General features: G+C 43.3%; 1 protein-coding gene across 3 annotated transcripts in view; it reads right to left on the bottom strand.

Annotated features, from left to right (window-relative positions):
- Positions 1-3,818: 3,818 nt before the first annotated feature.
- Positions 3,819-24,033, bottom strand: part of VPS50 (VPS50 subunit of EARP/GARPII complex) — a 202,727-nt gene continuing 182,512 nt past the window's right edge. For all 3 annotated transcript variants that reach the window (XM_073582038.1, XM_073582040.1, XM_073582037.1), the window contains exons 24-28: positions 19,060-19,156; positions 16,500-16,658; positions 10,677-10,798; positions 7,459-7,648; positions 3,819-5,643 (exon numbers count right to left, since the gene is read on the bottom strand). In XM_073582038.1, coding sequence (XP_073438139.1) covers positions 5,524-5,643; positions 7,459-7,648; positions 10,677-10,798; positions 16,500-16,658; positions 19,060-19,156 — 688 coding nt within the window. In that variant the 3' untranslated portion in view covers positions 3,819-5,523. The remainder of the gene's footprint in view (positions 5,644-7,458; positions 7,649-10,676; positions 10,799-16,499; positions 16,659-19,059; positions 19,157-24,033) is intronic.

The following is a 24,033-nucleotide window of genomic DNA, read 5'->3' as shown; positions in this document are numbered from 1 at the left end:
TTCACACGAAGAAAGAAGAAGGGACGGTGACAGTAAGAAGATGGGAGGCACCGTACCCAGAACATTGACACCCCTCGGACAGGACCTCCCGCAGGTGAGTATAATAAAAGTTATTTTTCTTCTCTTACAGGTCGGGTTGGGGCCTTTTATGAAGCATTATAGAATGCTGTATATCAGCCCTGAAGGGTGGTGGCCGTATCTCACGTCAGCCAAACCTGGTGACAGGTTCCCTTTAAGTTGTTTTTTCTAATGTATCAAATACTTATTTCATATAATGTGATTTTCTGAATTTTTTTTTTTTTTTTTTTTTTTTTTTTAAGATTCAGCCTCTGACAGGTGAAGTGTACCTATGATAAAAATTACAGACCTCACCATCCTTTGTAGGTGGGAAAACTTGAAAAATCGTCAGTGTATCAAATATTTTTTTTTCCCACTGTATATGATATGCAGCCTTTATTTTTTTTTTTTTTTATTAGTTTTCCCCTCTGTAGGTTCTCCCTATAATTTTCAGTTGTCTCTGAGCTAGTGCGAGCAGACTGGCTGATATGTTTTCCATAGAGATATGAAGCATCCTATTTCCTGTTTCTGTGTACCACATGCTCAGCCACAGTACAAAGGACATAATTTAGCAGTACTAAGCAGTGTAGCTGTGAATTAAGCACTGTCATGCAATACACACTAACTAGAAAGCAGCAGAACTACCTCCTCCTCCTCTTTCACTCTACTCTTCTTCCCTCTTCATAGACTCCAATATGCAGCTGTAATCTGATCCATCAGTGAGATAGCAATCTAAGTAGGTTTGATCAAAATGGAGACTGACTGTATTTCAGAATGAATGATGAGCGCACGAGATGGAAAGAAATGGCTCATAATTTTTTTTTTAAAATATTTAAATTAATAATTAAATAAACAGAGTGGGGTGCCCCCCATTTTTTACAACCAGCCAAGCTAAAGGTGACAGCTGAGGCTGTTTTTCTCAGGATGGTAAGGGGCCATGAATATTGCCCCCCCAGTACAAAAATAGCAGCCCGAAGCCACCCAGAAAAGGTGCATCTATTAGATGTACCAATTCTGGTGCTTTGCACGACTCTTTCCACTTGCCCTGTGGTGGTGGCGGCAATATCCATGGCCCCTTACCAGCCTAAGAATACAAGCTCCCAGCTGTTGGCTTTAGCTTGGCTGGTTGTCAAAAAAATAAGGGTGACCTCATGCCGCTTTTTAAATTAGTAAGTTAAATAATTAAAAAAAAAAAAAAAAACACAGCTTGGGGACCCCTCTATTCTTGATACCAAAAAAACACCCGAAAATAATGTTGTGTAAAAGAGCCAGAGCATGTGCATGCGTGCCTGCACGCACAGCCCTCTCCTTCTTCTTTTGTTAGCTTTGCTACACTTTTGGGTCACAACAAAAAAAGATAGAGGGCTGTATGCGGTCACAAGCTCCTGCGCTCGTAAAATGAGCTTTCTCTGTGGACACTGCTCACTTCAAGCGAGCCAGCAGTGTCAATCAACATAGAGGAAGGCAAAACTAAGCAGCTCGGTCACACCTAGTGTATTAATTTTTTTAAATAAAATACTTGGTAAAAACTTACTTTGAAGCGGAGTATCCATTTAATACGAGCTGTAAAACATCGAGAGCAATTGCAAACAGGTTACAAATCAAGTCAATAATAACAATAATAATCTTTATTTTTTTTATTTTTATATAGCGCTAACATATTCCGCAGCGCTTTACAGTTTTGCACACTTTATCATTGCTGTCCCCAATGGGGCTCACAATCTAAATTCCCTATCAGAATGTCTTTGGAATGTGGGAGGAAACCGGAGAACCCGGAGGAAACCCACACAAACACGGGGAGAACATACAAACTCTTTGCAGATGTTGTCCTTGGTGGGATTCGAACCCAGGACTCCAGCTCTGCAAGGCTGCAGTGTTATCCACTGAGCCACCATGCTGCCCATAGTCAAAATAATGAATGATGAGCGCTAGGGCCTAACCGTTGCACAGCATGAATTAATTGTGACAGGAGACCAGCAGGCGGAGTAGAAAAGCAGCATAGTCTGGCCGGCTGCATGATGCCCTCACTTCTCTCAATATGCTGCCGGGCTGCCGCGCTGTCACTTTGATTACACACGTTTGCACAGGTAATTCCAGACTCTGACCACTGTTCGCCATTGTCCTTCATCCAAATGAAACCTGCCAGTAAACAGATTATTCTCCATGTAACAGCTTCCCGCAATTGATATAGATAGTGCCTATCTGTTTAGGTAAATGGGTTTTTTTCTCTTTTTTTTTTTCTAAAGAACATATTTTGAGATTTTAAAAGGGAAGATCCATCTTTTACAACCAGCTGGTAAATTGTTCCACTGCATCGAAAATGAAAAAAAAAAAAAAGTTACTCTGCAAATAGTTTTCATAAAACAGTAGGAGATTTTGTTTTTGTACATTTTTTATGAAAACTATTTGGAAAGTAACGTTCGTTTTTTTTTTTCATTTTCGATGCAGTGGAACAATTTACCAATTGGGTGTAAAGATGGAAACACAGAAGTGAGAATGACTGCAGACTCCGACTACATTGAATTTATTTGTAGTCTGTTACCATGGAAACATTTAGATCTTCTTAGGAGCTTTGTACACAAAATTTTGTTTAAAAAAAAATCTCCTACTGTTTTGTGTACACAGATCCTAAGAAGATCTAAATGTTTCCATGGTAACAGACTACAAATAAATTCAGTGTAGATCTAAGGGACAGGAGGACCATAAGATTAATGTACGATGAGACTATGCAGGGACTGTTTGAGGACACAAAACAGTAGAATGTTAATTAGAGATTATTGACAAACTTAATTTTCTTTGTTACAAATGCAACAAACAATACAAAAATAAAATTGGTTGCTGCAGTTGATCCATTCCTTTAAATTGGCCATACGTTTCATTAAACTGTCACCAACTAATTGAAATTAGATGAATTGATGAACTAATCATGGGATGTTTTCTTAAAACCTTCAAAGGGTTGTCCCATAATAATTGCAATTATCTCTTACACAAACCGATGGGTTCCCAACCGAATATAAAAACAGGAATCCCGTGTACCGGATGAGGATGGAGCTTTAGTGCGCATGCACAACCACAGCCTATGGAAGCAGTGATCGCGCATGTCCATTACTGCTACCGGAGACGTGCACAAGCGCTTCACTCATACAGGATTCCGGTTCTCGATAAGCGTGACAGCGGTAAAACACATCTGAAATTATCTATCCTAAAGGAGCTAAATGTTGCTCAAGGGATAACCCCTGAGTGACTAGTTCCTGGCGGTTTACTGAGCTCATCTTGTTCAAAGGCGGTGGGAATTACCACCCCATTAAAGATGTCATTCATAGGAATTCTCTTCTCCAGGAAATTAGATTTTTTTTTTTAATTGATATATATATAGATTTTTTTTTTTAATTGATATATATATATATATATATATATATATATATATATATATATATATATATATCAATTAAAAAAAAAAATCTAATTTCCTGGAGAAGAGAATTCCTATGAATGACATCTTTAATGGGGTGGTAATACCCACCGCCTATGAACAAGATTTGGACAGAAAATGGTTGCAAAGGCGTACATCCCCTTGAAATATATCAGTTTCCTATCCCTTGACTACCCGGGATAGTCACAAAAAGTTCTACGGAACTTAGGTACACAGCATTTTCGCAATTCTGAGCAGTAGAAGCGGCATTAATTGATCGTCTTCACCGTCTTTCTCGGCTCCGCTCGCCGACCTCTGCCCCCCATTTAAACAAGCTCAGGCTTCATGGTAGGTTCGTCATTAGTGTTTTATTTCGCAGCCTCGTTTTCCATTAATCTCTTAATTCAGACTTGACAACTTCATTTACCGTGGAAAGCGATACAAAAAAAAAAAAAAAACACAGCCGGCAATACAATCCAAAAGCTGAACATCAAGCGATTAAATTAAAAAGAAAAAAAAACTGAAAGACAAATAGAGAAATTGATTTCGCCTAAGATATTAATATTCCAAACTACTCAGATTTACATATTAATATTCAGGCGAGACAAAGAAAATCAGTGCCCAGAATATACAAAGATTTATAAGGATACAGTAGAGTCTGACTCTACATCTCAGCCTCACAAAGAAATAAATAGTAAAAGTGAAGTGCCTAAGCAGGGGTGTTAACTTGACTCTTCATGGGCGGGAACCTTCAGTGGAATGGTGCAAAAACCAGGGATAGGAATACACAGATTTTATAGGGGTACAGTACATTATATGTTATAGTTAACCTGTAGGTCATTCTCAACAAGAAAAAGCAAAAGGAAAGAGTGCAGTGCCCAAGCAGGGGTGTTACCGTTACTCTACATCTCTTCATGGGCAGGAATATATTCAATGGGTGTGGCAACAGAAACTTGATTAATTTATTGATCAGTCTTCTCCTACTTAAGTAAAAGCCCATGTACATTGGCTGATTTAGGTCCATCAATGAGCACTACATATAACTTGATTGATGCTCATTTCCTGGCATGACACAGACTGATGGGGGCAGATAAAAGTGTTAATTGGACTGTTCTATGACTATACAGCATGCATGTTTGCAGTACATCCCCTGCCGAAAATGATTATTTTTCTGCAGCCAACGAACGAGCATTTTGCTGATCATCGACATATCAGCTGCATGTTTACACAAGCTGATGAATAAGAATGAGTGCTCTTCATGGGCGGGACCATTCGTCATAGGCAGGACCATTCTTCATGGGCGGGACCATTCGTCATGGGCGGGACCATTCTTAGGAAAGCTTGTTTGCAGATTATCAGCTGTTAAATGGTCCTTAATACTTATTTGGACAGGTGTTAATATGAGTCATGGACTTTTACATATATATGTAAGTAATCATGAGGGCTAACGCATAGACAGTAAATAAGTGCTCAGCAATGGGACAAATTGAACCATTTTCCCCTAAATCAGCGTTGTTGTCCATAGGAAATGTAAGAATTTCCTGAAGTCATATGGCATATCTTGTGATTCCTTTCACCAGTGAAGGGTATGTCACATGACCCTTTTCAAAGCTTTGGATTGGCTCACAAATGACTCCATAATACCTTAGTTTCTTACCTTGCAGGAAGCTGGTAAACGGGTATAGTTATATTTAATATATTTAGTATTAGGACTTTAATAGGAAATCATACACAAGTTTGAATTTAAACAAATCTCACCTAGGGACACTGTCCCTTTAAATAATTCAAAATATTTAGTTTTTTTTGCAATTTCTATGTTGCAAATTACAATAATCCACAGATTCCACCCTCATAACATCCAAACCTACAGAAATAAGAACACGTATTTATTTGTATGAACCTGTACAAATAAAATATAACGTGACGGCGAGACGCCCTCTCCACACTTGTGAGAATACTTTTTGAGTGATTCTACATATTTATTATAATCCAGCGAGTGGACATCTACTCTTGGGGTCTACCATGTCAGTGAGGTCAGGAGAGCTTCCTGGGAATTATCTTTTTGGCCTGTCCAAGTCGTCGATGGCTGCCAGGAGCTTCTGTCTGGCCTTTTTGTTTATGTGGGATCCAAGACAGACGTTTACCAGGTTTGTTAGCTGCTTGGTGGAATATTCCTGCCACAAAAAAAAAAGACAAGGCTAAAAAGTTTAACTTTTTGCAAATCTTTTGCTGTTCTCACCATTAAAAAAAAAATAATAATGTGCAGGGTTAGAAATAGGCACTGGACCTCTGCAGATTAAAACAAAATGGTTTTTTTTTAAACAGCATTTTTTGGCACCCTTTTGCCATAAGTCAATAGGGAAATATTACATTACATTGGGTTGTGTCATGTATCACTCATACACCCTCACACTGTTAATGTGTTTTTAATAGCAATTTTTGCTTTTTCACATTTCAAATTATATGACTTCACTACACTAGCGGCTATCTGACTACTTGAATGGTTTCTCCAAGAAATGTAATAAAATTGTCCCGTCACATAATTCAAACAGCAGCCTATACTAGTCCTGTGTCACGGTGTGCTGCAGTCTGAAGAAACACTGTTCCCGAGACCTGTGTCTCAACTGACAGAGCAGCTTTCTTGTAAGCGAATATAACGGACAATCACGAAAAGGGGCCGTGACAGGAGAAGAAATAAATCTACTCCTTGACTGACTACACAAAGAATTTTTTTCCCTCTGTGCTCTGTCAACCGAGAAGAAGATTTATTTCTTTTCCAGTCACAAGACTTCTCCGGCTGCTCCAGTATGTGTACTTCCAAAACAACTCCTCTGTCAGTTGAGACACTGATCTCCCGACTTGTGTTATTTCAGATTTAAACTGCAGCCTGTCATAGTCATGTGTCAGGACAGGCTGCAGTTTAAATTATGTGATGGGGATCATTTTATTACATTCTTGGAGAATCCCTAAGGTGGCTGCATGCTAATTATTTTCTTTTATGGGAAAATTAACTTTTCATAATGACCAATCATCTCTCCAAATGTTGCAAATAGTGGCACTCTCACAGAGCCATAAAGGACATGAATAACATGACTGTTAATGTAAAAAATGCAAAAAAAACCCCTAAAGACAAAAGGTGTATTTACATGCTTTTTTTGGAGGAGGGGTGTGGGGAAGGTTGCATTCAAAACCTCATTTTCTTCCACCCTAATGGGATATTCTATGTTAATAGAGGGGTCCCTGCGTTGGTCATTCTCCCTATAGGACTTCAACTCCATAGATATAAAGTATTACACAATTCTCTTTGAACAATTTCTACCAGATTCTTTCATTGATTAAAGTTGATCTGTAGGAATCACAGCAGGAGAGGGACACTATGAATTAGCTTATATTTTGGGGACACTTATAGAAAAAATTATTCCTCATAGCAGACAACACTACGACATACAACGAAGAGCACATTCCTGCGGTGGCCCACCACAAGTTACCACCATGAAATACCACTACATTAAGAATGACAATGACTTTAATGGGTCAGTACGGCTGTGGACTGACAAAGAAGGCATTGTATTGGGAGTTGATTTTGTCACTAATTGGTATCAGTCCCGTATGATTAGTGGACATCCGCCACTAGTGGGGGAAAATCACACAGAACAACAAAAGTAATATTCCAATGTGGACAACCACTACTTGTTAGAAGAGTTTCTTAAAAAGAAGCCGATAGCTAAGTGTCAAGTGATCAACTGTGATCGGTGGGTAAACCTGCTAGTAAGAGTTTTATTCTCTCTGCAGCGCCACCACAGGAGAAATTAAGAATTACACCACATGGGTCCTCCAGAGAGAAAGACACTCCGTGTAGGCACTTTTCACTCTGGCCAAGAGATGAGGATCCTGAGGAGTGGACCCACCTCTATTAAGTACTCTTACAAAATGAAGACATTCACTCAAAACCAAGGTGCATGGCCCATTATGGGGATCAGAAAGCTCACCCTGTGCTCCTTGATCCAGCGCTCCATGTCGTTCTCCGTTAGGTAATAGGCTTTGATGTAGGTCTCTACGAATTCTCTATCTGGAATCGGCCGGATATCAGTCAGCTTCTCCAGTTTCATCAGGAATTGCTGAAAATCGAGCTGCATCAGAGCCCGGCCCTCGTTGCTGCACTTCTTCACATTGGCATAACTAGTAAGAAAGAAAGAGCAGATTAGGCCAAGGAACCGGATTACACACCTTATAGCGGCTGCTTGCTGATTGTTTCTCCTTTCAGGAAATGTTGTCACGGAGCTGTGTACTCCCCCGTCTGGAGTAGGAGTGACAAGCGCCGCCACCTGGCCACACCTGTAACTTTGAACAGTGCCCATTTTGGGACAACAACGGCCCACTATTGCTATAAATGCACCCTATATGGACTCATCTAAAGGAAGGTCACTGGCAGGAGACGCTCACCTTTTACTAATGCAGGCCCCTCCTGTCACTCTAAATGACGTATGGTCACTCCAGCTGACAACCTCCGTGTGCCTTCCGCTGCCTCCATTGCTCAAACTGACATCCTGTTCCTCTGGGTTCCAAGGTGGCCGCCAAGGTATGGCTGACTTTGTCTCTCCATGGCGTGGTTCAGACTTCCACTGCACAGAATTTCCGCGACGGTCACAATGGAAGCAGGGGGAACATAGCTTTGATCTGAGCAGGAGGCAGTGGGAGACAAATGGAGGGCGCCACATAAAATGACCGCTTTTCAGTCCCAGGGAGGATGGTCACCTACAAGTATTATTGGCCTTATATATGCAGAATACAAAAAACTATGCACCGTGCACACCCGGGCGTACAGCGCGGACACGGCCTCACTCCACAGCACAGGCTACAATTAGCGATTTTCCTTCTATACTTCAGCCGATTGTAATGGATGAAGGGCACATAATACAATCTACCTGGAGTCTGATGGAGGATAATTCACCCTAATCACTCAATTACCCCCTTATGGACAGGCTTTTTTTTAACCTTCAGGTCACAGCATATTTCTCAATTTTTGCGTCACCGCATGCCAGGAGACACAACTACTCTATTCATTCACAGAGTTATGTCTTTCAAGCTGTAATTTTTCTTTTTGGCACATAACATTTATCATTTCATTTATTAAAGTTTTTTTTTTAAAGCCAAATGTGCAAAAAAAAACTTTAATTCTTGGATTTTTATTTTGTTATTTATGCTTTATCGCCCATGTGTAACATGGAACACCCATGGGGGCCTTTGCTAGCTTCAGGGATCTCACTCAAGTCCATAGATTGGGGAGGGTCCCGAGTGTCAGACCCCCACCAGATAGGACATCAGTATGAGATTGGTGAGGGTCTGACACTCCGGACCCGAAAGGACATCAGTATGAGATTGATGGGGGTCTGACATCTGGAACACTCACTGAGTAGAACATAAGTAAGAGATTGGTGGGGATCCGACACTTCGGACCCTCAATGGATAGGACATCAGTATGAAATTGGTGGGGGTCTGACACTCGGTACCCTCAATGGACAGGGCATCAGTATGAGATTCGTGGGGGTCTGACACTCCGGACCCTCACTGGATAGGACCTCAGTATGTGATTGGTGGGGGTCTGACACTCCAGACCCTCACTGGATGGGACCTCAGTATGATATTGGTGGGGGTCTGACACTCCGGACCCTCACTGGATAGGACCTCAGTATGCGATTGGTGGGGGTCTGACACTTGGTACCTTCACCAGATAGAACATCCGTATGGGATTGGTGGGGGTCTGACACTCCGGACCCTCATTGGATAGGACAACAATATGGAATTGGCTGGGGTCTGACACTCAGGACCCTCACTTGATAGGACCTCAGTATGACATTGGTGGGGGTCTGACACCTGGGATTCTCACTGGATAGGACACCAGTATGGGATTGGTGGGGGTCTGACACTCGGGACCCTCACAGGATAGGACATCAGTATGACATTGGTGGGGGTCAGACACCTGGGACCCTCACTGGATAGGACACCAGTATGGGATTGGTGGGGGTCTGACACTCGGGACCCTCACAGGATAGGACATCAGTATGACATTGGTGGGGGTCTGACACCTGGCACCCTCACTGGATAGGACACCAGTATGGGATTGGTGGGGGTCTGACACTCGGGACCCTCACAGGATAGGACATCAGTATGAGTTTGGTGAGATTCTCACTGGATAGGTCATCAGTGTGAGACTGGTGGGGTGTGACACTCAGGACTCTCACCAGATAGGTCATCTGACACTCTCTTTGGATGGGTCATTAGTATATGATTGGTGAGTGTCTGACATTCGAGACCCCGGCTGATTAACTGAAAACTGTTCCTACAACAGCCAGAACTCCACAATGTATGGGGCAGAATGCAGGGATGAATTTGGTGAGCACCAAGAATCGAAACTTTATAAAGGTTAAACGACAAAGATCAGAGTTTTCTCTGATCCCACCATTGACGGAGTGTTGCTGCAGATGATGGGGCAGAACAAATACTGTGCCATAACATCACAATGCCATGCATATACGAAGCTGGGAGATAATTAGTAGTTTTCAGTATTGTACATTTACCCCACGCCACTAAGGCCCTGAAAATCTGATACAGCACAGTGCATACTTTAAAACAAGGCAGCGATTGTAAAGAAAAATGGAAATAATTTATACCCATTGTTTCACTTCATCTAACTAGCTCCAACATTTTTCTTATGGTCCATTTATTTCCTAAAAAATACTTTAAATACCAAAAAGCTCAATGGTTATTTTCTTTCTGCCTGCAGCCACCACTAGAGGGAGCTCAGCACAGACAGATTTTTAAAGTTCCCATTGAACTCAACAATAAATAAATATTCAGTGAGCTCCACCTAGTGGTGACTTCAGATACTCAGATTTTTATCAGTGGGTTGTCCAGCTTCAGGAATAATATATATATTTTTTTTAAATAAATGCATGTATTTGGGGCTAGAAATCATTTTTACAATTGGGTTCAATTAAACATTTTGCACCGTTTGGATTTTACAAGCTCTTTGTGTCTCTGAACATTCAACATTTGATGTGATCTGTGGTCATAAATCAGCAGAGAAGCTAAGGAAAAAAAAAAAAAAAATTGAAAAAAAGAGAAATTCACCCAATAGAAGGAGCTCACTGATGGTTTCTCAGTTCAATCAGCAACCTGTGGAAACATTTCTAGTAATGACATTTACCCCTCCACCAGCGTCCTGTTGGCCAGACGGATGCAGTGTTCCCATAGGATGTTGGAGACGGGGAGCGGGATTCGGACGTGTTTCGAGAGATCTGACAACTTCTTATTAAACTGCTCAAATTCCTGCAACATAAAGTCAGAATTTTTGCCATACGACATCGCAAGGAGCTCTACGGCGTGATATAATACTCTGGATAATGCAACTGAGGCTTTTATGTACTGTGCAGAGTCCCAGGGAGGGGGCCCAGGTACAATATGGCTATCCGACATCAATAGGAGTTACTACCATGTTAAAGGGACTGTCGCAGTGATAATATCAGAATGAGGCCAGTGACTGGCAGCAGCGGTATCGTGGCGGTACGGCAGGCATGTGATCACTGCAGAGAAGTCAACAGAGACCGATGGGACGCATCAGACAATTTCACCAGCGATCGTGTGCTGTACATCTACATGCTTGCTGCAGCCAATCACAGGTCTCAGAGGTGATGTAAGAGATTAGCTGCAGTGTCGACATGAATATACGGCATGTGATCACGGCAGCAAGGTCAACAGAGACGGACAGGAAGCACTAGAGGACTGAATAGGTGAGAATTGGTTTTTTTTTTTTGTTTTTTTTTAATTTCATAGCATGAAATCTATGTTTTTTTTTTTACATCCTGGACAAACCCTTTTAAGAGGCTGGCACACTATCACTGCTTAAAGGGGACCAGTCACTTTCCATAAATATGTACTTTTTCTACCTTGTGTAAAGGTTGCTGTTTTCCTGAATTAGGCGATATTTTTATTTTGTTACAGCGTCTCTCCGTTCTGTAGATATGGCCCAATTTATGCTGTATATAAAATTTTGTCTTGTTAGCCAACTGGGTGTGGCCCTCAAGAATTCACGCCCCCTTGCTTAGATTTATATACAGGCCATATCTCAGGAACGGAGAGGCGCAGGAACAAAGGAAAAACATTGCCAGATTCAGGAGAACAGCGGCGTTTACACCAGGTAGGAACGGTACATATTCATAGCAAGTCACATATCGTCTTTAACCCCTTGATGATCTATAATGTACATTTTTGTCACACATCGATAAGGAATCTATGAAGCTTAGGATTTGATCCTGCTTCATACAAGACAGACGCTGTAGTTTAACCACTCAAATGCTGTTGTCAATCTTCTGACACCAGCATTTAAATGGACCTCTTGCCGGTAAGGTAGGATACTGAATGCTCCTGTCGCTGCCATCTTGGTTCTCCAGGAGAACCCTGATATCCAGTACTACGGCAGTATATAGTGTAAGCAAATGATGGCAGGTTCAAGTCCCCTAAGGAGACTAAATAGTAAATTAAAAAATAAAAAAAAATGTTGTAAACTATATATCTATTATATAAAGCTCAAGTGTGTGTGTGTATGTATGTATGTGTGTATGTCCGGGATTGGCATCCGCACCGTCGCAGCTACAGCCACAAAATTTGCCACAGTCACACGTCTGGACCCCGGGAGCGTCCTAGGCTATGTTGTGAGGTGAAATTTTAACCCAGTGCGCTCCAATTCACCAAACAATTTTGCCCCCATCTACATAATGGGGAAAAAGTGTGTGTGTATCAAGCCCCGCCCCTCATTATGTCGTCATAATGGTTGACTATGGGATGGAGGATGTGTGATGGGTATATGGGCACGGGACTATGGGATGGAGGATGTGTGATGGGTATATGGGCACGGGACTATGGGATGGGTATATGGGCACGGGACTATGGGATGGAGGATAGGTATAATGGGTATATGGGCACGGGACTATGGGATGGAGGATATGTATGATGGGTATATGGGCACGGGACTATGGGATGGAGGATATGTATGATGGGTATATGGGCACGGGACTATGGGATGGAGGATATGTATGATGGGTATATGGGCACGGGACTATGGGATGGAGGATATGTATGATGGGTATATGGGCACGGGACTATGGGATGGAGGATATGTATGATGGGTATATGGGCACGGGACTATGGGATGGAGGATATGTATGATGGGTATATGGGCACGGGACTATGGGATGGAGGATATGTATGATGGGTATATGGGCACGGGACTATGGGATGGAGGATATGTATGATGGGTATATGGGCACGGGACTATGGGATGGAGGATAATTATAATTTGTTATAACTAACCACAGTTAGTTACTATGCCCGGGCAGCGCCGGGCTCTTCAGCTAGTGTATATATATATATATATATTCTAGCTGAAGAGCCCGGCGCTGCCCGGGCATAGTAACTAACTGTGGTTAGTTATAACAAATTATAATTATCCTCCATCCCATAGTCCAGTGCCCATATACCCATCATACATATCCTCCATCCCATAGTCCCGTGCCCATATACCCATTATACCTATCCTCCATCCCATAGTCCCGTGCCCATATACCCATTATACCTATCCTCCATCCCATAGTGGAGTGCCCATATACCCATCATACCTATCCACGATCCCATAGTCCCGTGCCCATATACCCATTATACCTATCCTCCATCCCATAGTCCCGTGCCCATATACCCATCATACATATCCTCCATCCCATAGTCGAGTGCCCATATACCCATCATACATCCTCCATCCCATAGTCAACCATTATAAGCGGCGGGGCTTGCAACCTGTGATGAATCAGCATCGCAATGGCAACCATTATGACATCATAATGAGGGGCGGGGCTTGATACACACACTTTTCCCCCATTATGTAGATATGGGCAAAATTGTTTGGTGAATTGGAACGCGCAGGGTTAAAATTTCGCCTCACAACATAGCTTAGGACGCTCTCGGGGTCCAGACGTGTGACTGTGCCAAATTTTGTGGCTGTAGCTGCAACGGTGCGGATGCCAATCCCGGACATACACACACACACTTGAGCTTTATATATTAGATATATATACACAGTGAAGGAAATAAGTATTTGATCCCTTGCTGATTTTGTAAGTTTGCCCACTGACAAAGATATGAACAGTCTGTAATTTTAAGGGTAGGTTAATTTTAACATTGAGAGATAGAATATCAAAAATAAAAACCTGAAAATCACATTGTATAAATTATATAAATTTATTTGCACTTTGCAGTGAGATATAAGTATTTGATTCCCTACCAACCATTAAGAGTTCTGGCTCCTACAGACCAGTTAGACACTCCTAATCAGCTCGTTACCTGCATTATAGACAGCTGTCTTACATAGTCACTTTTATAAAAGACTCCTGTCCACAGACTCAATTGATCAGTCAGACTCTAGCCTCTACAACATGGGCAAGACCAAATATCTTTCTAAGGATGTCAGGAACAAGATCACAGACCTGCACAAAGCTAGAATGGGCTACAAAACCATACGTAAGACGCTGGGTGAGAAGGAGACAACTGTTGGTGCAAAAGTAAGAAAATGGAAGAAATACAAAATGACTGGCAATCGACATCAATCTGGGGCACCATGCAAAATCTCACCTCGTGGGGTATCCTTGATCATGAGGAACGTGAGAGATCAGCCTAAAACTACACGGGGGGAACTTGTTAATGATCTCAAGGCAGTTGGGACCACAGTCACCAAGAAAACCATTGGTAACACATTACACCTGAAAAGGTTTAAAATCATGCAGTGCCTGCAAGGTCCCTTGCTCAAGAAGGCACATGTGCCGGCCCGTCTGAAGTATGCCAATGAACATTTGGATGATTCTGTGAGTGATTGGGAGAAGGTGCTGTGGTCAGATGAGACAAAAATTGATCTCTTTGGCATTAACTCAACTCGCTATGTTTGGAGAAAGAGAAATGCTGCCTATGACCCAAAGAACACCATCCCCACTGTCAAGCATGGAGGTGGAAACTTTATATTTTGGGGGTGTTTCTCTTCTAAGGGCACAGGACTACTTCACTGGATCAATGGGAGAATGGATGGAGCCATGTACCGTAAAATCCTGAGTGGCAACCTCCTTCCCTCCGCCAGGACATTAAAAATGAGTCATGGCTGGGTCTTCCAGCAAGACAATGACCCAAACATATAGCCAAGGCAACAAAGGAGTGCCTCAAAAAGAAGCACATTAAGGTCATGGAGTGGCCTAGCCAGTCTCCAGACCTTAATCCCATAGAAAACTTATAGAGGGAGTTGAAGCTCCGAGTTGCCAAGTGACAGCCTCAAAATCTTAATGATTTAGAGATGATCTGCAAAAAGGAGTGGACCAAAATTCCTCTTGACGAGTGATGAGCGAGTATACTCGTTGCTTGGGTTTTCCCAAGCATGCTCGGGTGGTCTTCAAGTATTTTGGCTGAAAATATGAGAGGAATGCCTGTTTGTTAGGGAATTCCCACATGTATTCAGCCTGTCTGCAAGTTACCAATCATGCAGCTGAGACGACGAAAACTAAATCCCAGAGCACGCCAAATTACTCGTAGATCACCCGAGCAACGATGCTACTCACCCATCACTACTCCTGACATGTGCGCAAACCTCATCATCAACTACAAAAATGCCTGGCTGCTGTGCTTGCCAACAAGGGTTTTACCACCAAGTATTAAGTCTTGTTTGCCAGAGGGATCAAATATTATTTCTCCATGCAAAATGAAAATAAATTTATATAAATTTATACAATGTGATTTTCTGGATTTTATTTTTGATATTCTATCTCTCAATGTTAAAATTAGACCTCCCCTTAAAATTATAGACAGTTCATGTCTTTGTCAGTGGGCAAACTTACAAAATCAGCAAGGGATCAAATACTTATTTGCTTTACTGTATATATCCTGTGGGACTTCGAGATCCAGACGGATAAGCAGGTGTTGGCTAACCAACCAGACATTGTGATAGTAGACAAGGAACAGAAGACAGCAATGATAATAGATGTGGCAGTGCCAAGTGACAGCAACATCAGGAAGAAGGAATATGAGAAGCTGGAGAAATACCAGGGCCTCAAAGGAGAACTGGAGAAGATGTGGAAGGTGAAGGCAACAGTGATTCCAGTGGTGATAGGCGCACTCGGAGCAGTGTCCCCCTAAGTTGGAAGAATGGCTACAACAGATTCCAGCATCTGAGGTCTCAGTCCAGGAAAGCGCAATGCCGGGAACAACCAAGATCCTGCGCAGAACCCTCAAACTCCCAGACCTCTGGTAGAGGACACGAGAATGAGAAAGGACAACAAAGACCACCCCCCAGTGGGGGGGAGGTGAGAAGGAAGATTTATGGTAAAAAATAAGAAATTCAAATCACCCTTTTTCCCATGGAAATAAAAAATAGTAAACATTTATTCAAAAGAGGCACATTAAAAGCAGAAAAGAAAATAGAAAAGCCAAAAATCACAGTTTTAAAAATACAATAAAAAGCGAAAATGGTGTCAATAAAAATGTCAGCTTTGCGCAAAAGAACAATCCCTCAATGAGCTCCATGGACAGAAAAATAGAGTTATGGATTTCATAAAATGGTGGCAGTTTTTTTTTTTTTTTGCGAATTTCCGATTTAACTTTTTTTTTTACCAATAAAAAAAAAAAAAAAAATTGGACAAATTTGGCAGAGAGATCGACAGCCATTGTGAGAGCGGTCAGGAACGCAGAGAGCAGCTATGAGAGGGCGGTCGCTGGCTCGTGGACGACTCATCGCCATATAATTACTGGATGAAGAGGAATCATGACCCACGTGGTCCTAGGAGAAGGTCGGTGGTCTGTCGCCTCCACACTGCAGAAGAGAAGGTCGGTGGTCTGTCGCCTCCCCACTGCAGCAGGACAATGGCTGGTAACGCACCGGCAGGAACGTACGCACCGTACGGGCCGCTATCGACAGCAGTGACCCTGCGGACACAGCACCGCGTACCTTCAGTAAGGCATCGACGTACACATTGTGCTGAGACATGATTTCCTTCACGTCCCATTTCACGTTGGCCATAAGCAGCAGCAGCTGCTCGTAATCTATGGCCTTTGCGGCTACGATCCAGTATATCGGCTTGCGGAGTTCACTGGCGGTGGACACGGTCTGGATAGAAAAAAAAGCAAAAAAGACAGGAACATTAGACAGGGGGACAATGACAATACTCCAATGCCCAGGACTGGGGCAAGCAAGTGTTCATCAGAGCTGTTCACGGGGCACTCTCTGAATGACAATTAATACGGTCTGGAAACTGCCCCCATTATCAGTGCCAGAAAATCTATATAGGACCACCCTAAGATGGTTTATGGGAGGACTCTTATCCACACAGTTCATGGGGTCACGGTCCGTCTGACACGGGATATGAGTAGACTCTCTTCTCAACTTTGTTATATGTTAATAGGGGGACTCTGTATGAAACTATTAGTAGGGGTACTTGCTTTATATGGGCACTCTCTTACCGACCCTGTTTATGAAGAATCTCTTACCCACATAGTTTATAGGGATATTATGTTCTACAACCCTGCTTAAAGGGAACTTGTCACCAGGTTTGGCTGAAGAGAGATGCGGCCTTCGCCTTTCAGGGCTGATATATAACATTCTATAATGCTGTATCTCTGCCCCCAACCCGACCTGCAAGAGAAGAAAAAGAGCTTTTATTATACTCTCCTACGAGGCGGTTCGGTCCGAGGGGTGTTGCTCTTCTTGGTCTGGCGCCTCCCATCTTCTTACAATCCCCATCCTCCTGCTTGCTTCTTGTGGATGACGCGTCCCTTCATCATCCACACAGTCTCTTCGGCACAGCTCTTCTGCACAGGCGTACTTCTCTACCCTGTCGATAGCAGAGCAAAGTACTGCAGTGCGCATGCACCGGGGCTCTGACCTTTCCCGGCACCTGCAGGACTTTGCTCTACCCTCAACAGGGAGAGAAGTACGCTTGCGCAGGAGCGCGATGCCGGGAAGATGCGTCATCCACACAAAGCAAGGAGGAGTGCGGCTTCGTAAGAAAAAGAGAGGCATCGGACTAAGACCAGCGACACCCATCGGACCAGACCGTCTTCCTGCTTGCTTTGTGTGTATGACAAGTCCCTGCATCATCCACACAGGCTCCCCGGCATCGCGCTTCTGTGCAGGCGTACTTACCTGCCCTGTTGAGGGTAAAGCAAAGTACTGCAGTGCGCAGGTGCAGGTGAGTATAATAAAAGCTTTTGTTTTCTTGCAGGTCGGGTTGGGGGCTGATATACAGCATTCTATAATGCTGTATATCAGCCCTGCAAGGTGATGGCCGTATCTCTTATTGGTCAAAACTAGTGACAGGTTCCCTTTAAGGGCAAACTATTTTGAATTGGTTTATAAGGATACCTGGAGACACTCTGTCCAACATCGAACATCGCTTATGAGGACAATGATCCTCTCCGGCCGACAAAAGACACAAGGACCTTCTCCGGCTGACACTGTACATGAGGACCCCCTCTAGCCAACACCATACACGAGGACCCTCTCCCCCACCGACACCATACACAAGGATCCTCTCCCCCATCGACACCACACACAAGGACCCTCTCCCCCACCGACACCACACACAAGGACCCTCTCCCCCACCGACACCACACACAAGGACCCTCTCCCCAACCGACACCATGAACGAGGACCCTCTCCCCCACCGACACCATACAAGGATCCTCTCCCCCACCGACACCATGAACGAGGACCCTCTCCCCCACCGACACCATACACAAGGATCCTCTCCCCAACCGACACCATGAACGAGGACCCTCTCCCCCACCGACACCATACACAAGGATCCTCTCCCCCACCGACACCACACACAAGGACCCTCTCCCCAACCGACACCATGAACGAGGACCCTCTCCCCCACCAACACCAGACACGAGGACCCTCTTGGGCCAACGTTATTGGCTGGACTATCTGGCTGACGCTGTTTATAGTGACACCTGTGAACAGTCTCTAGCTGAAGGTGACACACTGTCATTGTTCACGAGGGCATTCTGTGGATGAACACTGGAAAATGGGGTACTCATTAACTGACACTGATAATAGGGAGACAATCGTACGTACACTGTTTGAGGGTATATATTTTGGCTGACTATGTTTATGGGAACAATTTATTTCACTGCTTTTATCCGAACTCTCAGGATGACACTTAATAAGGATATGACTAACCAACCCCTTTATAGGGACACTCTCTCACTGACACTGTTTATGGGGACACTCTCTCACTGACACTGTTTATGGGGACACTCTCTCACTGACACTGTTTATGGGGACACACTCTCACTGACACTGTTTATGGGGGCACTCTCTCACTGACACTGTTTATGGGGGCACTCTCTAATGGAAATGGTTTGGTGGGCGCTCTCTAAAAGACAGTTAACGAGGACACTATGTCTGACATTACTAAATGGGGAAGATCTCTGACTGTCAGGTCTTGTAGATAAGACGGGGTGCGGGGAGAATATTTCCCGGGGTCGTTACTTAGAGCACTGACCTGTGAATAAAACTGCTGCAGGAAAGGTTTCTTAGCTGCCGGCATCACAGAGTCGAGATGATTCTGGAGAAACTCAAACTGTTCAGCCAAGAAAACCCTGAAAAGAAATAACGTCCTAGTGTTTAGGAAAGTGGAGGATGCAGGTGCCGTATAATTGGCTATTACCAAGCAATGGCATCAATTCACTAAAATGATTGATTGCATTTGACATCCGCTGTCCGTGTGTCCTAAAAAAGATACACTTTATTGTTTTTTTGCATTTTTTTCTTACAAGAAACAAATGTCACAAGTTGCAGTTCTCTTGCAGCCGGCAGCGGGTTTTCCTGTCCTAAAGGATTTCTCTGTGTTAATCATAATCTCTTCCTTTCTGCACATTGCTACCGGGCCGGCATCAGCGCAGCCATCCCACGGCACCATGCCGCCGCCGCCACCACGCTGATAAGTGAGGAGGGCGGATTATCCAGTGCTTGATTCATGCAAAAAAAGGAGTTTAAGCTACGGTATCTATGTTTTGTCTCATTAGACAAGAAAAGAAGGAAGAGAAAAATAATAAGAAGCACCTGGTGGCGGAATTTAACAATGAAGCCTTGCAGAACTAGGGCCCTCAAATAGGACCAGGGGCCAATAATGATGGGGGCAGAAACCAGTCATACAATGAATAATAACGGAAAACTATGTAAGGAAATATACAGAAGAGAGAAAGAAGAAGAGCGAGAAAGGGAGGGCGAGAAAGGGAGGGCGAGAAAGGGAGGGCAGGAAAGGGAGGGCGAGAAAGGGAGGGCGAGAAAGGGAGGGCGGGAAAGGGAGGGCGAGAAAGGGAGGGCGAGAAAGGGAGGGCGAGAAAGGGAGGGCGAGAAAGGGAGGGCGAGAAAGGGAGGGCGAGAAAGGGAGGGCGAGAAAGGGAGGGCGAGAAAGGGAGGGCGAGAAAGGGAGGGCGAGAAAGGGAGGGCGAGAAAGGGAGGGCGAGAAAGGGAGGGCGAGAAAGGGAGGGCGGGAAAGGGAGGGCGGGAAAGGGAGGGCGGGAAAGGGAGGGCGGGAAAGGGAGGGCGAGAAAGGGAGGGCGAGAAAGAGCAGGAAAGAAAGAGCGAGAAAGAAAGCAAAAGAGAGAGAGGGAAAAAAGCACGAAAAAGGGAGTTGCAAGGTGCGAGAAAAAACACAGAAAACAAAGATAGGCTGTGTGCACACGGTGCATTTTTGATGCATTTTTGCAGCAATCTCCTTTGAGTATTTGCAGAGCGCTTTTTTTCTGCAGCATGTCAATTCTTAGTGCTTTTCTGCAGCGGTTTTTACCCATTGACTTCAACTGAGTCAGTCAAATCTCCACCAAAAACGCAGGTATAAAAATGTTTGTGGATTTGCTGAGTTTTGGTTTGCGTTTTTACTGGCTTCCTATGGTGTTTCCCACGCTGTCATCTGCGTGACAGCGTAGGAAACACCGACGCAGAGGTGATCATCGGCAGCAATGCTACCGCCCGTAAGAAAGTCGGTCAGAGCGCTGTGGGGTCATGCTGTCAGATGTCAGCGTGACCCCGCAGCTGTGACTGTGACCTGCAGCGATGACCTTTGGTAAAAAGCTTACCGCAGGTCAGCAGGCGTGGGGTGATGAGACCATTGCTCCCATAGGGCTACGTCTACTGTCACTGATAACAGTGACAGAAGGTGCCGCTGAAGGGAGATGTAGTCTCATCAGCTGGCGCCTGTGCTAAAAAAAAAAAAAAAAAAAAAAAAGTAAAATAATTACATACATATTCAAATTAAAAAAAACATACTCACCTAACACCAAATCCTCGATGCCCTCGTCTCCTAGAAAAAAATAATAAACCAACATATACTCACCTTTCTACCATAGTCCACGTAATCCCAAGTGTTCCATGGCGATCTCACGAGTAGAACAGTCACATCGGGAGCTGTATCACTGAGCTGCCGTGAGAGTTCACCAGCTGATCAGTTCCGGTGTTCTCACTTATGGCACCGCTGTGTGAGAACTTTCTCACGGCAGCTCAGTGTTATACACTGCGGGAGTCAGTGTATCGCAGGCTATCTTTGAGAGCAGTCACATCAGTGATCAGGATCGTCGTGGAACATTATGGATCATCTTCTCGGCGAACAGGTGAGGAATATTGTGATTTATTATTTTATTTTTGTTGCAGGAGACGTTGGCTTCGATGGGTTAGGCATTTGGTAAGTATGGTTTACTTAAGATTTGCTAAAGGAGTCTGTGTCATTATTTCAAAAAACAGTACTTTATTCTGGGTGTCTGCGCTTTTTATATAATATCCCTCTCCATTACTAACCTGTGGTCTTGATGTCACCTGACAATACAACGGTGACATCAACCCTAGACATATGAACCCCACTTGCCACCGCTACACGGCAAGTGGGAAGAGCGAGGCTAAGCACCAGATTTGGTGCATCCTATCCATGGCCTCTTCCTAGGCTATTAATATCAGCCCGCAGCTGTCTGCCTAGCCTTTGCTAGTTAGATTTTATAGGGGGACCCTATGTCAATTTTTTTCTGGGGTCCCCCTGTAAACTAACCAGTAAAGGCTAAGCAAACAGCTGTGAGATGATAATAATAGCCTGGGAACCTTTATGGCTATTGGCTCCTTCCCAGAATATTATCATCAGCCCTCAGCCTTTGGCTTTTTCTCTGCTGGTTATTAAAATTACATGGGAGCACATGCAATTTTTTTTTCATTTTTTTTCTTTCAAATTAACAGTTGCTGTTTAGTTACAGCCTATGTATATTAGTTCTATTAAAGCTACTACATAGGCTGGTGACAATGTGTGTGTTTGTGTTTACTTATCGGCTTAGTAATGAGGGTGTCGGGCTGACACATTTTCATTACTAAGCCTAGAGCTAGGTGCCAATGACAGCTGCTGACACCAAGCCCTAATCTCATTACCCTGATGCCACTGTATCAGCATGAAAAAGGTGGTGTTGAACCAAGAAATTACATCACAAAAACTTTTTTTTAAAAAAAGATCTTTATTTAGCTCAAAAAAGCCTTCATTGCTGTACAAAAACAGCATACAAAAGTGCCGCAAACCCGAACCAAAAATGCGCGTTTTTTGCTGCAGCGTTTTTCCTGCCAAGAAATGCAGAAACCTCGCAGAAATTTCTATAAGCAAATACTCAACGTGCACACATAGCCATAGAGTGAGAAAGTGGAGCGAGAAATAAGAGTGAGAAAGGGAAAGGTAAAAAGAAAGCGAAAAGAAGACATTGAAAAAAAAGGAGAAAGAAAAACAAAGGGAAAGAGAGAAATAAAGAGAAAAAGAAAGATAAAAAAGAAAGCAATGGAGAGAAAGAGAAAGGAAGGAACTTATAATTTTACAGTCATAGCCATTGATTACCAGACACCCATGATGATACCTGGCCTTAGTAATGTGTGACTATGCACATGCAATCACAGGGCACATGGGGCAAAGCAGTGTTCCCCAACTCCAGTCCTCAAGAGCCACCAACAGGTCATGTTTTCAGGATCTGCTCACCTGCACAGGCGATACTAGGCGATACTAAGGAAATCCTTAAAACCTGACCTGTTGGTGGCTCTTGACGACTGGAGTTGGGGAACACTGCCGTAAAGAAATGGGCACCACTGACCGGGCAGTCGAAACGTGTAACCCCAGTCTCGTGTTTGGTGCATGCACCTATAATATTAGGCAGTTGTAAGGGATATTGCTTAATTTCTTAGATTTGCCTTTTGTGTACCAAGCGGAATCATCGTGACAATCTCAGCGCTATTAGAGCCCCACATGGTAACATACGCTGTAACACTGTAATATCCGCCCATTATGAGGTACATCATAAGAGGGTATGCATCAATAGATGGCACTGCATGGGGAATCACCCAACCCAACACCGTTCTTGGCCATGAATAAGTGGCTGCAATAATTTTTGGAAATCCATGAAGGATGGGTTGTTTGATCTGCGGTATCGGGCAGAGCTGTATGCACAGACGCACCGCTGAGTCACTGGGGGTCTCACCCATTGCATGGTTCATTAAGACACTCCAGGAAATTCCTAATAACTTTTGTACTTGTTTACGTATATCTCACACAAAAATAGATAAAAGTTGTAAGTAAAATATATGAAAAAAAATAAAGTTACAAAGAAATGAACATAAAGTTATTTACATCTTTATGTGAAATGTTCCAGTTGCCACATATTACAGCTAATGAACAATGGCATCATTGGGGACTGGTTTCTACCTTTTATAACCCAAAATAGATAACTATGGAGATATTTTTGACACAGAAATCTGCTCATCTGGAGATTTCTGAAATTTCACTATATTCAGCCAACTCATCCTGGCGCAAGAATAAGAGTTACTGGATGCCAGGAATCTGGAGTGCAGCGAGAGGGGGCGAGGGAAGCAATAAGAAAATAAATAAATATAGCAATAAAAAGGCAAATAAAAAGAGAAAAGGGGTATAAGGGAACAGCAAAGTCTTTTAACCTGATCATGACCAAGCGCTATAAATGTTCGGTGTTTTGTCATGTGCATTAATTCCACACGATTATAAATTTATGTGGTGTAATTAAAAGGGTTATTCACCTTCTACAACATTTTTAACTTAAATTCATGTATTTGTATTTTTTTTTTTTACAGTAGAGTTTATTTATTTTACTCATTTATATAGCGCTATTAATTCAGCAGCGCTTTACAGACATTATCATCGCTGTCCCCGATGGAGCTCACAATCTAAGTTCCCTATCAGTATGTCTTTGGAGTGTGGGAGGAAACCGGAGTTGTATAAATAATTTTGCATTTCCAGACTCTTTATTTCCTTGTACATTTAACTGTGGTCATAAATCAGCTGAGAGAATTAAAAAAAAAACATCTCCCACTGAATCGTCAGAAAGAGCTCACTGACAGATCCTCAGTTAACTCATTATGCAACCAGCAATAGAAAATTCAATATAGAGGCTATATATAGAAGGCAAAGGGGGTGGATTCTTAATGCAAC

The sequence above is a fragment of the Dendrobates tinctorius genome, unplaced genomic scaffold, assembly GCF_039654945.1.
Source record: "Dendrobates tinctorius isolate UK_male_01 unplaced genomic scaffold, ASM3965494v1 ptg000070l, whole genome shotgun sequence".
Lineage (NCBI taxonomy): Eukaryota > Metazoa > Chordata > Amphibia > Anura > Dendrobatidae > Dendrobates > Dendrobates tinctorius.
This window is presented reverse-complemented; position numbering and strand designations above follow the sequence as displayed.